Raw genomic sequence first — 13,780 nt, 5'->3', positions numbered from 1 at the left:
TTTTAAATAAATACTACATTTTAAATTACTTACATCTTTGCCTTCCTCTTTTTGTGCATAGATATATTTCTTTATGTACAATACATACAACAGCAACAATTGCTTTTTCTAGCTTTATAAAACTAAAATGTTGGGCGGAAAGAAAAAACGCCTGAATAGAAATGCAAAGATCAGGTTAAGGATCGCAGAGTAAAATGTTCTACAATTATCTCTGTGCCTAAATTGCACTCTGTGTTATGGAAACAGTGAGACCGTCTGATGGCATCAGATGGAATAAGAAGGTTGGTGGTGGCTTTTCAGTCGGTTTGGATTTAGACATTTTCATCATAGCTAGCTAAGCACAAAGGCCTTTATCTTACTAATCTAGTGGTTGTATCGTTGTTAAAAAGTTTGTTAAATTACTCTGAGCAGTCTTTCTTGGTCATCATAGTTGCAAGTCTACATTACTTAGGTGTATTTACAAGAGAAGCTGTGAACCAAAGAGATGATGTTTAAAATACATCATCACATCCTCATTATTTTACTGAACCTTGCTTCGAAAGCAGCCGATCTCTAAACCATGAGCATCTTTCTAGAGAGGGATTGCACATCTTTCAACATAGATGCTGATGCTCACCTCTCTCCATTCACCTTTTACATCAATAATAATGTGCATCTGACCAAGAAAACAAACAAATTATTGAGTGTTAAAGCCGATCAATTATTTCACACATGCGGCTATTCACAGCAATATACATGTGCCGGATTTCTTTTCATCATCAGGATCCCCGCCACCCTCTTTCCTGTTGGGATCATTAAGCTCTTCGAACAGTCCAGTGTCAACCATCTCTTGCTGCCACTGAATGGGCACAGCCCCTGTGCTGAACTCCTTGAAGAATTTGTCGTCCTTGGCGTCAAACTCGATGCCTTTTATCTCAGAGAACTCAGCGATGTCGCCGGTGTCCTTTGCGTAGACGACATTGGGCTTGGGTACCCAGGGAGGGTCCACAAGCCCGGCCTCCAGACGGGGGAAGTTGATGGACTTGAACCACTCGTGCTTCCTTGGATCTTCCATGTTGTTCCTACGGAGAAAACAAGTGTCAAGGTTACAAAGCATATCAGACTCAATGCAAGAAAGACTAAGTTGCAGCATGTGTTCATGCAAACATTTAGTTTCAGTGAAGGTTAAGTTTTCTCAGTTATGTGTCACACAGGGTGCAGGTTTGGCCTCGCGGTTCAGCTGTGTGTCATATGTACAGAGGCTATAATCCTTGATGCAGGCAGCCTAGGTTTGAAGGTTCTAACCTTCAGCCCTTTACTGCATGTCATGCCCCGCTCTATGTGTTCTGCTCTGTCCTCTATCCTGTCCTCTCAATGAACTTTAGAGAAAAAGTCCTATGTTGTCCTCACTAAACTGGTTTATTAAGTACGGTCATAAAGAAGCTTGGTAATGGAATATCAATTTCACAATAACCATCCTGACAGTGCCAGTAGTGCCGTTTTTAAAGTTGTGCACACTGAAAATAAAAGCAACAATTCTCCACATTTAGCTCCAAAACGTCATAAAAATGAAGGAGGAATTTTCAAGTCGCCTTTTTATCACATTTAGAGGAATATTTGTGATCTTCTTCACATTTAATTTTGTTGTGAAAAATATATTAAGTTAAAATTTTGTTAAATCAAAATGCTAAATCTAAATGAAAATGTTCAACGAATCTACATATTAAACGATAAATCTAAATGTTAAATATAAATATAAATATTAAATACAAATATAAATGTTAAATGTTAAATCTAAATGTTAAATGTTGCTTTGGGATCCTAAATATTTAGCTGATATAAAAATTCACACTGCCGCATATCAGCTAAATATTTAGGATCGCAGAGCAACATTTAGATTTAACATTTAACATTTAGATTTAACATTTAACATTTAGATTTGTATTTAACATTTAGATTTATATTTGGCATTTGGATTTAACAAAATTTTTACTTAATATATTTTTCACAAGAAAATTAAATTTGAAGATCACAAATATTCCTCTAAATGTGATTTAAAAAAGTGACTTTTAAAAATTCACTCTACATTGTTATGACGTTTTAAATGTGGAGAAATGTTGCTGTTATTGTCAGTGTGCACAACTTTACAAATGGCGCCCCATAAGTAATACGCAGTAAGTCAAAATATATTTTTATCACAAGCAATATGTGGAATTTATGTAATAATTTCTAAAACTGCATCCTAACAAACTCCCCTTTAACTGAGGCCCTGAATGCAGCTCACAGTTTGTTATAGAGGAATTCTTACTTCATGCCCAGGCGCTCTTCAATTTTCTTTTTGAGGAACTGCTGGATGATGTCTTTGGTGGGGGCATCAAAGCACTTATGCTCCCACTTGGGCTCCTCGTTGAGAATGCGGCGCTGTACCTCCTCCTTCTCCACCTTCTCCTTCTTGCTCTCAGGGCCTTTGAAAGGTGTGTAGCCAGCCACCATCTCGTAGATACTGCAGCCCAGGGCCCACCAGTCCACTGATGTCCTGTAGGGAGTTTTGCTAAGGAGCTCAGGGGCCATGTACGCTCCCGTACCAGCCTGTGGAGAGAAGAGGAGGGTATAGACTGAGCAGAGGTTTTCATATAAAGCCTTTGTGAAAGAACTGTGTCTGTACTATGTTAAGAGGCTTTGGGATCAGTTTCGTTTTTGCAACCATCTGGAAAGACTGAGTGTAAATTCTAAGGATATATAAAGGTTTATATGACAGCGCAGTGGAACAGTCAATGTCGGCAATATGCTAATAAACTGTGAAACAGATAGTGTCAACCTGAAGGTCAGTAACCTGGGCTACTTAAAGCTTTACTCCAGCCTGCACTATGTTCGCTTATTAACACTGTCTGTGTAACTTTCACCTCTCCCTCGCCTGCTCACTCTCTCCCTGCTTCTCTGCCCCTCACCCTCTCTGACCTAAACCGCAACCTCGGACCAGCAGCTTAATCCTAATGCTAAGCCTACTACCTGTCAAGAGTCATGTATGTCTACACACTGACAGAGTTGTCCAGGCTCTTATATAAAGGCTGGCCATTTCTGGAAGCTTTGTGTCACCAGCACAGATACGTAACATCCGGACTACACGTAGCCATGCTAGTAATTTATTATCGTTGCACATGCAGGGCAAAGTAGCATTGAACTGAGGTCCCGAAGAAACATGTTTTTGCATATTTGAACACAGACAAAGTGCGGTGTAGGAGGCTGCATCAGTTTATCAGCTATCACAATTTCTGTGGCTGTTCTAAAAGAAATATAAATACAAACAATCAATATTTTTTATATATTTGTATGACAGACTGTAATAACTTCACATGCATATAGTGCCTATGATTCTTCCTTTACCAAGTGACAACACTTGGTCACAGATGACCCTGGATTGACCCTTCAGGCTGATTATTAAATAAATCATATTACAGCTGACTTTACAAATGTATACATGTTTGTGAGCAAAAGTTGTCCTTTTGTCTAGTCCTCTGTCACCTTGCATGCAAATCTACAAAATTCCTGCAGCTGCAATTTGACCTATGGCTTTTTTGCAACTACTTTTGTTCATTTGCAATGTGTGTATCTGTTTGTAATAGGTTTAACCTTACAGGTAAAGAACCTGCACACTCTGGTCCATCACAGAGGCCAAACTCTGTTATGTAGAATCACACAGGTTACAAAATTATCACCTAAATTAATCTAATCTTGGTTCAAACAAGGAACAGATCTCATTTGTCAACCCCAGTTTAAGTCACCTTGTTTGCAAGCTAACATGTCTGAATATATTCAACATAGGTTTTTACCTGGATCCGTCAATCTAATCAGGGACAGACTTGTGTAATGCCACTAAGAGGATTAGAGGACCAAAGCCAGCCTTGCCTGTAGGAGGTTAGTCCAGTCATTTTGGCTGGCTGAGGAGCATCAGAGTACTGGATAATGAGCTTACTGGACTTTCATGGAACTGAGAGCTTACTCTTTGCTACTGCAAGTAAGTCTCAAAGAAACACTGAAAAGGAAACCCTTTTACTGTTCTTAATTTTGTTAGGTCACACATAGTTTAGTGTAGGCCAGTAAAACACAGGCTGTGTAGTTTAATACAATAATTGAAAATGAATATTAAAAAATATTGTTCGGTACACTGGTTCTTTCAGATTTTATAAGGTTATGTTCATCTCCTCAATGTGCAGTACATCTTTGTTTGCACCTGACACCTTTTTAAGGCTCAGTGAGAACTCTGACAGGCAATCATGATCAGTTAACCACCTGTGCAGCCATGTGTGTTACAGCAGGCTGAACTCACTTATGACATGGTTGCTCAAGTCAAGAACAGCAGGAAACAGGCTTTATAATGTGTTGTGGGAAGTAACTGCAGCACAGAAAAGGCAACTCTCTCAAGTTAATGCCTCTACAGAAATAGCAACATCACTTTCTTTAATTCACTGACTGTTAATTTACAGGGCAGTGTAACTCCATGTCTCTGACATAGCCCCTTACAAAATGGTGGCCTATAATTGGCCATGCTATAATCTGTTGCTTAAGGATCAATTGAGTTATATAATGGATTCGGAGTCACTCATTGCACAGATCTTTAAGTGGTAATCCCTGTCCGGATTTAAAGTAAAAACCCCACCAAGACTGACAACATGTACAATACCCTGAGCTCAGATCCTCCTTTTTAAATAAGTGAACAATTGGGAGGTAGAGGTGTAGACCAGACCAGATCATCCATCACCTGCTCTATCTTATTTTTCCTGTGTTACAGTTTGTGTATGTTTTTTTAAACCATAAAGACAAACATTTGGTCAACATCTTCTCATCTCATCAAAGAGCAGTTACAAATCACAGAACCAGAATCTCAGCCTGCCCTCTGCTCCATGCAACCTCAGAAACATTGAATACAAATGGAGAATGGAAATGCCACCATGATGGAAAATCATATTATGTTGCTAATAACACACAACAAGATCCCCAATGTAAAAAAACAAAAAACTTGATGCAGGGAGAGTAAAACTTGGTGTTCTAAGAGAACATCTTATTGCATTTAAGAATATTGTATTTGCATTTTTGGCCATTTGAACCAGAACATCACTGTCTTGTGAACATCTACTCACCATCTGGGTGACCGTCTTTTCTGGAACAATCTCAATGGCCAAACCCAAATCTGAAAGTCGGCACTGGCCTTGGCTATCCAGCAACACATTCTCTGGCTTCATATCACGGTAAACGATATCCATGTCGTGCAGATGCAGAATGCCGGTAGTGATCTGCCCTGTGTAGTGGATGACGCGTTTCATCTCGATACCCTTGTCCACACCTTTTCCATCATAACCTATGTTGTAAATGTGATACTTGAGATCTCCTCCATTCATCAGGGTCATGACAAGGCACAGGTGGGTCTTGGTGTCATAAGCGTATCCCAGGTTGACCAAAAACAGGCTGTTAACCTTTTCCAAGATCTTCTTCTCCAACAGGGCCATTTTCTCACCACCCTTCTTCTTCAGTCGTTTTTTACACAACTTCTTGCAGGCATACATTTGACCTGTGTTCTTTACTTGAACAGCACATACCTGTGGAAAGACAGACATTTTTAAAAAGGAGGGTTCATGAAAGGGAGGACTTTTCTACCACCAATGTTCTGAAAGTTCTCTTTTAAAGAATTCAAATCCAATTCCCAAAGTCAAAATGTGTGAACCACTACTTTTAGGCTGACATATAGGCCTCTAGGCTGCAAAGGAACCATTACTGTTCAGAAGACTGAGATTAATACCACAGAGCCTTTATTTTAAGTGTAATTTGAATCAACATTTCTTTTAGGTAAACAGTCAATAGAAACAACATTTCTTAGTAATATCACCAGCTTAGTTCAACTATATTTAATCATCAATCTGTGCTAGCACATATTGAAGTACATATTTCACTTTTATTGATGTATCTAGAAATGTTATACCTTTGACACAAGCAGAGGAGGATTTTTTTTAACATCAAAATGATCTTATAACTGATGCTGACAGAGAGTCACTTACACAGGATCAGGTTTGTCCACAGCATTAGGCTTCTTAAGTTAAATTTGCATTTAGAATTGATGGCCCAGTTTCTAAGTTTTTGTACCAGCTTGAGTGGTTATTTCTCTTTTTAACATCAAACCTCTGAATGTGGTGCTTTAAAAGAACACTTTATTTTAGGGTTCAAGCAGCAGAATTTGACTTGGTTATTTCAGTTGCTCATACAATTAATTGAATTAAGAATATGTTAATTAAAGATTACTCCAAGTATTTCTGTGTACACTACTTTCTATATTTTGATCCATTGATTTATCTCAATATGTTTCTGGAAGCTAGCTTGAATCCTCCAGCTTGCTGTTTTAAGCTCAACACTATAAAGAGGTTCCTCAAGGTTTATTTGTGGGTCCTCTGTGTATTTTACACTATGCTAAACTAGTACAAGATAGTGGATGTTAAGACATATCTAATCACTTATCTTTGGCTTTTTAAATGGCACATAAAACAACACGCATCACTATCTTCTATCTCTACAGTTAATACAATTGTTTGCATGACAGTTTGCTGGGCAACTTGTAACCATCTAATGTTTAATGATTTGATATTCTTTCTTGTTGTTTTTTACTTTTTCAATTGTCATCCTGAGTTGGAGGACAGATTCTGGTCTTAGTAAGACAATACAGGTTTGGATTAAAAGGTTTGCAAACTATTGTGGCAACTTATTAGATCTACCAAACAGACAACTTCCATCAGTGTGAAGTATGTCTTCCCTTTTGCATTGCAAGACATAACACAAGATGTCTTGTAGTTCAAGAGGTATGCCACTATGCAACATAACTTCATGGTCACCTTGAGACAAGGCAAATCCAAATGATTATATAAGGTACGATCTCTTGTCCAAGAAAATCCTTTCTTATGCTTAAAAGAAAGTACATCCTTTAGCTTGAAAAGGAATGACACTGCCTTTGTAACAATCTCTTGTAGCACCATCATTTTTGAATGTATTGTTACAAAAATTATAATTGTAACTTCTACTTTAGACAGTGATAGTACTATCATACCTAATGTGGCCCTTAAGACACCTACATCCTTGTAAGTGTTTGGAAATTAATTATTTGCCATAACACATATTTCAACAGAGGTTTGTAGATGATTGTAGATGAATTTGCATGCTTACCTCTCCGAAGCCTCCTTTTCCCAGGGTCCTGAACTCATAGAAATATTTGTCAGAGATGGGCTGTTTCTCATACTCTTTCCATTGGAGGAATTTATCAAAGAAAGGGCTGGCCTGGTAATCTGTGAAGGGTTTGTCTTTGAGATAACTACGTACGCCTTCCTGGACTTTGCTTTTCATCACCTCCTCAAAGGTGGCATCTGTCACTGCCTTGCATTTTTCAGCATATTCCCCAGTGAGGAAAGACAGGAAGTTCTTGGAGTCTGCCTTGCAAAAATTCTTCATGATGTTTTGGCGGGCCTTGTCTTTTGCTGCACCTTCAGCCAGATCCCAATCATACAGCTCGTCCAAGAAATCAGCAGCCAACTTGAAATCTTTGTTGTTCGCCAGGAAGTCACGGAAAAACTTCTTGCCAATCGGCTGCCTTTCACAAAGCAATGTAAAGTCCTTTTCAATAGAAGCCCGTACTGCTGCACATTGATCAGGCTTTGGGAGAGACAAGCTGCGACGTCGCTTTTTCATCTCCTTGTCATCTCCACCCTGGGCTTTTAGGTAGGCCGTATTGGCCACCAGGTTATCCAGTCCCCCCATGTCACACATCTTGGCGGCTGTATGTGGTCTGTCCCCCCTAAGTGACTGGGTTCTTCAGTGGCCCTCTTACAATCGGTGCAGGGTCTTTCAGAATGTGTGTATCAGTGTGAGAGTGCAATTCGCTCCAAAGCCAGCCGGCAAATGAGCTCCTTAACCCAGCCTACCTGGAATCTGAAGACACACTGACACACCCAGTAATTACTCATTTAGAATTAAATACCAGGGAGGGATTTTGGCTTAAGGATCTTTGTGTGGTCTATTCGAGGATGCTGTGCACGGAAAGGGAATCGTAAGCGGGCTATGTCCTAAGAGGCTTTGTAGCCCTCTATATTTGCTCTTGGTGTTCAGTATTCTCCAACGATGGTCCAATGGGTTCTGTTGACTGTGCATTTAATAATGGTGAGACACAGTAACACTCTTGAAAAAGAAGGATGTCTTTGCAAAACCTTTCCCTCTGGATCGGCGAGTCTTTTCACAAAAGGTGTGAGAAATTGTCTGGTATTTGCATATGGATAGGAAACAAATTATATGTTGAGCATTGTGCAGAACGCAGATGAAGTATTCCTCAAGACTGTCAGTGTAGTTTACCATGGCTGAATTTCACCACATCCTTCACTTTCCTCCTCTCAGTCTCAACGTTGCAGGAACTTTAGGGAGCTTACTCCTAATCCGTCTGCTTCGTTTTTGGCCTCTTGCACTTTCATAACTTACCGTCATCAGTGACCAACAATGTAAAATAAGCATTTTTTGAACTTTGAGCTTAAAAAACATTTACAATATCTTGCTATCGTGTGTATACAATATTATTATAATCGTAGATTGATCTTTGAGTAAAAACAAACAGGGATGCATAGAGATGCTTTGAATTGGCTTGCTAAAATTATACATTTTTATTAGTATTTCTAAAAAGATTTGAAAAAATCATGTGACTGTAGTTTCTAGAGAACATATGTGTAAGAATATATCCAAATATTATGTGGAAGATGGATATCTCTGCTGTATGTGGTTGATTAAGATTTTTTTTTTTTAATTTTTTAAAAACATTGAACTATATTGCAGAAGATTTGTATTTCAACTTGAGGCACCGAGCAGTAAAATAATTTGACGAAACATCACATCATGTTTGGTCATTGTTCCTCTAAAGAAAAGGTTCACAGACAAAGTCCTTATGCTTAGAGCTCAGTCCATATTGTCCAAATTGTCATAAAAAATATTGGGTATATTATTTAATTTTGTTTGCTAATTGGAAGAATTTAAATGTTATATTTTGTCTCATCTCAGCACCTTTCTTTATGTTGAATTTTACTTTTTATTTGGAAATGCACAGTAATACAATTTCTTCGGCATTTTACACCTCAGCATCACAGTCTTTCTTTAGTCCGTTGTAAATATTATCCATCATATAATCACCCCTTCCCCCTTGGAATTGGGCTCTGCACCTTTTCATCCATATAATATGCATTATGTTGTTTGGGATTGTAGCTCATGTATTTGGAAGTGTATGATGAACTGTTCCTTTAAGAAGAAGCAAAACAACAAGTGTAAAATGATAGTAATAATAATAATGATAATAATAATAATGATAATAATACTAATAATGATCTTATTTGAATGCCTGGTAACAGAGAGGCATTGGTTGTTAAGATCAAAAGTCAAGAAGGCAAAGACTCAGAAGATCAGATCAATGCAGCACCAGAGCGTCTTTTCACCAGGTGGTTTATAAAAAGCCTTAGACGTATGAACTCAATCATGTGACCGGACTGAAGTCATTCCGAGGATACACCTGATGACTTACTGTGATACTACTCTCAAAAGAAGATATACAAAGACTTGAAGTAAACAGGTATTTTTCAAGTTATGCTTCAATATCCATTTGCTTTTTAAATCAATCTGCAGTCTTGTTGTATCACAATTATTACGCAGGCTGTGTAAAGATGTACTGTGGAATAATACTACATTCACAGTGTGTTTAGATTCAATGTTCCATTCAGTGTTGTTAATTTAACCATTAAAAATGATAACTTATATTTTCATTCCTTTGTTGCTTTTGCAGTGACCTTCAATACAGGTATGGCGATGTCGGCTAATTCAGTAAGATAAACCTTGGATAATATTAGCTAATCCTTTCTCAAATGGTCTCAAGCTCTCAGTGCCCCTCAGAAGATCAAGGGCTTTGCTTGCCGTCAGAGAGCTACAGACCTAGACCTTCTGACTTGTAAAGCCAGGGGACAACCACACAGAGGAACCAGCTGGACTCATTCCAAATACAACAAGTGAGTAGGTCCTTACAGAAGGACGGACATAAAAGCACTACTTGTGTTTCACCACAAAAAAGATGAAAAAAAAAAAATCTTTATAAAGAAAGCAACATCTTTTAAGTTAAAAAAGGCCTGCAACAAGTATCAAATATGTCAAATGTAAGTCATGTTGTAAAGGGATCATAGTGTCAGTAAGAACTTAAGCCTCCTGAGTGGATGAAAGAGACTACAGGTTTCATCTATCAGTAGGTCAGGGAAGGTAGAGTAAGGAAAGCTGAATCTGTACAAGTTTCCCTTTTTAATGTGGGGTGTTTTCCTGCATTCCAACAGATAACAGGTGCTGTTCAAATATTAATGCATGTATTAGAAGTCTGTACAAACTGAAGTACTTCAATGTTGTTAAAACAAGAGGTTAATTGGTGGAGTTGTGAGAGGGGATATCAAGAGTAATTAAGAAAGTAAGCAGGTGTGTGTCTTGTGTGTGTAGGGGGGGTATAAGATACATTATTTGTAGTCTCCTTCTCTACTTTGTTTAAGATATGTGATGCTCTCTGAATGAGATGTTTGATCTTTGAGCACCCACAGCTTTAACCTCGGGAGGATTAGCCTCACCTCAAGTCGAAGGAAAGGTCAAGATGAGCAGAGCATTCTCGTCCTTTCCCCCACGTGGTCTGCTGCGTGGTCTTTACGTGGTCTGACTCTATTTTCTCATGGGCTCTCTTAAGCCCTCAAGAGGGAGTTGTTGGAAAATATGCCCAGTAAAGCAGTGGGGAAAAAAATAAACAAGGACTTTTCAAGGAGAGCTTACAAATCAAACTGACATAGAACAAGCTAATTGATATCCAAACAACTGCACAGGTAAAACGAAATGACTACACTTGTCAACTAGGTGACATGGTCATCAGAAAGCATGGAGGTCATTGGCTTGAACCTGGCAGCAGGCCTGGACCTGAACATGTTCCCTTGGGCAACCTGCCTATCTCCCATGTCAACTTGAATTAGCTCCAACAGTTGACCACTCAATGAGAATAAGCCAAAGAAACTGCTAAACAACCACATGAAAAGATACAACACTGATTCATTAATTCTAACACTGACAACAGAGACACTGAATATCAATCAATCAATCAATCAATCAATCAATCAATCAATCAATCAATCAATCAATCAATCAATCAATCAATCCATCAGTCAATCCATCAATCAATCTTTATTTGTATTGCACCAAATCATAACAAACGTTATCTCAAGGCGCTTTTACAAACACAAGGCGTTTTTCAACCGCAGGAACTTTACCCAGGAACTAGGGACTTTACCTCTGAACTACGTGCGTTTCGACCGGAGGAACCAGGGTCTAAATTTGGTTCAGGGATAGATCATCTCCCCCCTGAAAAGCTCCTGCTTGGGGGGTAGTACCTTTCAAAGGTCCTGGGACTTTTGGTTGAACGTTACGGTGTTTGTGGAGTTTGCACAGTTGTTGAAACACAGAGGGAGTTCCTGGGAATGCATGCAAGTTTAGTTATTTATTAAGATTTCAAAATATTATTTAATATAATATTTTTTCTCCATAAGTCACTGGCCTGATTTGTACAATCTACCCAGGACTTCAGCCCAAGGTCGAATCGCAGACAACAATGGGGGCACAGAAAACTTTTAGTTCCGGGGAAAGTAGTTCTTGGGGCTAAAAGACCCCAGAAATCTTGGTCGAAATGCACCTATAGCAGGTCTAGGCCGTACTCTATGTTAAATTATTATTAACAAAACATCAAGACAGGGTAAGACTCAGTCTGATCTCATCTTAATCCACCATGAGCATTGCATCTCACAGTATTTAGCTAGTTACAGTGGCAAGGAAAAACTTCCTTTTAACACGCCAAAACCTCGAGTAGAACCAGACTCATGTCAGACAGTCATCTGCATTGACCAAGTTGGGGTTAGAAAGAGGGATAGGGGAGAATAAGAGAGAGAGATAGGGGAGAATGAGACATAGAGAGAGAGAGAGAGAGAGAGAGAGAGAGAGAGAGAGAGAGAGAGATGATAGTGAATATCTTTTGTGCACTACATTTAATTTTCCTGACACTTCAAAAATATATTTTAATACCCATCACTCATAATAAGAATAAGACTACTGGCAGTAAGGGAATTCAAATTGAAATTATTGTGATGCATACATAATGCCAGTGGGTGTACTTCACCACACTTATTTTGTAATCAAGGATATCTCAGAAATGAGATAGTCACAGACCAACAACGTAATATGGAACCTCTATCTTGTTTCACCTCATTCAAGGTGAAGGGTGGCGACAGAGTGCAAAGTGCAAAGGCTGGCCCAGGCCACAAAGCTCCAGCTGACTATGTTGTTGGCAGCCCTAAAGCAGAGTTATACAAAGCAACAGGAAGCAGCCAGGTGTGAAGTTGTTTGTCAGACAGACAAGTCCTCTGCTTGTTCCTCCACATTGAGAGGAAATTTGACTTTTGTTTGCACCTTTGGAGCAATGCAGATCAGGTGCTAAAGAGGGCTCAAACTGGTGAACTCACAGTGAGAATTTAACTGTCTTTCTATCAAGGACTGGTACAGGTAGAGAAGTGTGATTTGAACAATTGGCCTTTCTAATCTGAAGCTGGATGGTGATTTAGTTTTTGGTGGCCAAAGGAGATTTCCTCAGTAGATGTTTTATCAGATCTGAGGTCATATGCGCTAGACGCTCACGTGAATTGAGGACATGAGCTCATCATCAGATTACCATCTGGCAGTGAGTTGGATCAGATAGCAGGATAAGGCTCCAACATAATACCCAAACATGTTGTGAGGATTTTCCAAGAATACCTGATTCAGAGCCCCGTCCATCATTATTTCAATCGTGACCAAAAATCCGGCAGAGATTTCTCTATTGGTGCAACTCAAAATGATGCTGAAGAAAATGTCCAGGCTGAATGAAGATGATGTCCACATCTGATTGGCATCAGGAAATCCAGATACAGCAGAGTGAACCTGACAGGCAAAGAACAGTGATGATCTGACTACAGCAGTAATAGCAGATTTAAAAGCTTTGGTGCAGCAAGAGGCAATATAAGTTGACCTATAGACTTCTGTAATCATACATCTGCTTGGAAGTACCAGTGTACAAGATGCCCTTTAACTTCAAGTAAGACTTAAAGAATTTGGAGTCTCAAGCACAGATGACACACTAACAGAATAAGAGGTGAACTGCCACTTTAAAGAGGTATAGTGCAGGATAGTGGCACAGGTGGCTGCAACTCACTTCTAGCTAATCCGTGCTCAGATCGTCTCAAGCTCACAGTTTTCTGGCAAGGGAAATAATTCAGTTCCAAATGCAGCTCAGTTGCTAAATCTTGTACGTATCTAGGTAAACTGTCACAGTCCAGTTTTATCTTGCCTCAAAAAATGTTTAGCAGTGGGCAACTGGACATGGTTGACTTCTTTTTTTTTTTAACACTGACATTCTGCAGATTTTTTTCTAACAAAAATAATATAGAGTATGCCAAGACAGACAAGAAGCCAGAGAAAGAGGCTGACAAAGAGTGTACCTGCATCATCAGCAGACTGTGCCCCCTAGGGGATTGTCATTCATGTGCACTGCACTCATAATCCAATAAAAACTCACACCTTATCCGAGATTTAAAGGAATCCAGATGATGATACAACTGCATCCAACACACTTTTTAAACACATGGAAATGCCTACAGCTCCTAAAAGTTTGTCTTTATTTTACTGTAAAGTAAAGATTAAT

At 39.0% G+C, this 13,780-nt stretch overlaps 1 protein-coding gene across 1 annotated transcript; it reads right to left on the bottom strand.

Moving 5' to 3' along the window:
• Window positions 1-679: 679 nt before the first annotated feature.
• grk7a (G protein-coupled receptor kinase 7a) lies at window positions 680-8,438 on the bottom strand. Its single transcript, XM_034702374.1, has 4 exons — window positions 7,183-8,438; window positions 5,118-5,573; window positions 2,288-2,568; window positions 680-1,061 (listed from the first exon to the last, which is right to left on the bottom strand). Exons 1-4 carry the CDS (start codon window positions 7,777-7,779, stop codon window positions 722-724), a joined length of 1,674 nt encoding a protein of 557 aa, XP_034558265.1. The 5' UTR covers window positions 7,780-8,438; the 3' UTR covers window positions 680-721.
• Window positions 8,439-13,780: the final 5,342 nt, after the last annotated feature.

Source organism: Notolabrus celidotus, chromosome 15 (assembly GCF_009762535.1).
Source record: "Notolabrus celidotus isolate fNotCel1 chromosome 15, fNotCel1.pri, whole genome shotgun sequence".
Classification (NCBI taxonomy): Eukaryota; Metazoa; Chordata; class Actinopteri; order Labriformes; family Labridae; genus Notolabrus; species Notolabrus celidotus.
This window is presented reverse-complemented; position numbering and strand designations above follow the sequence as displayed.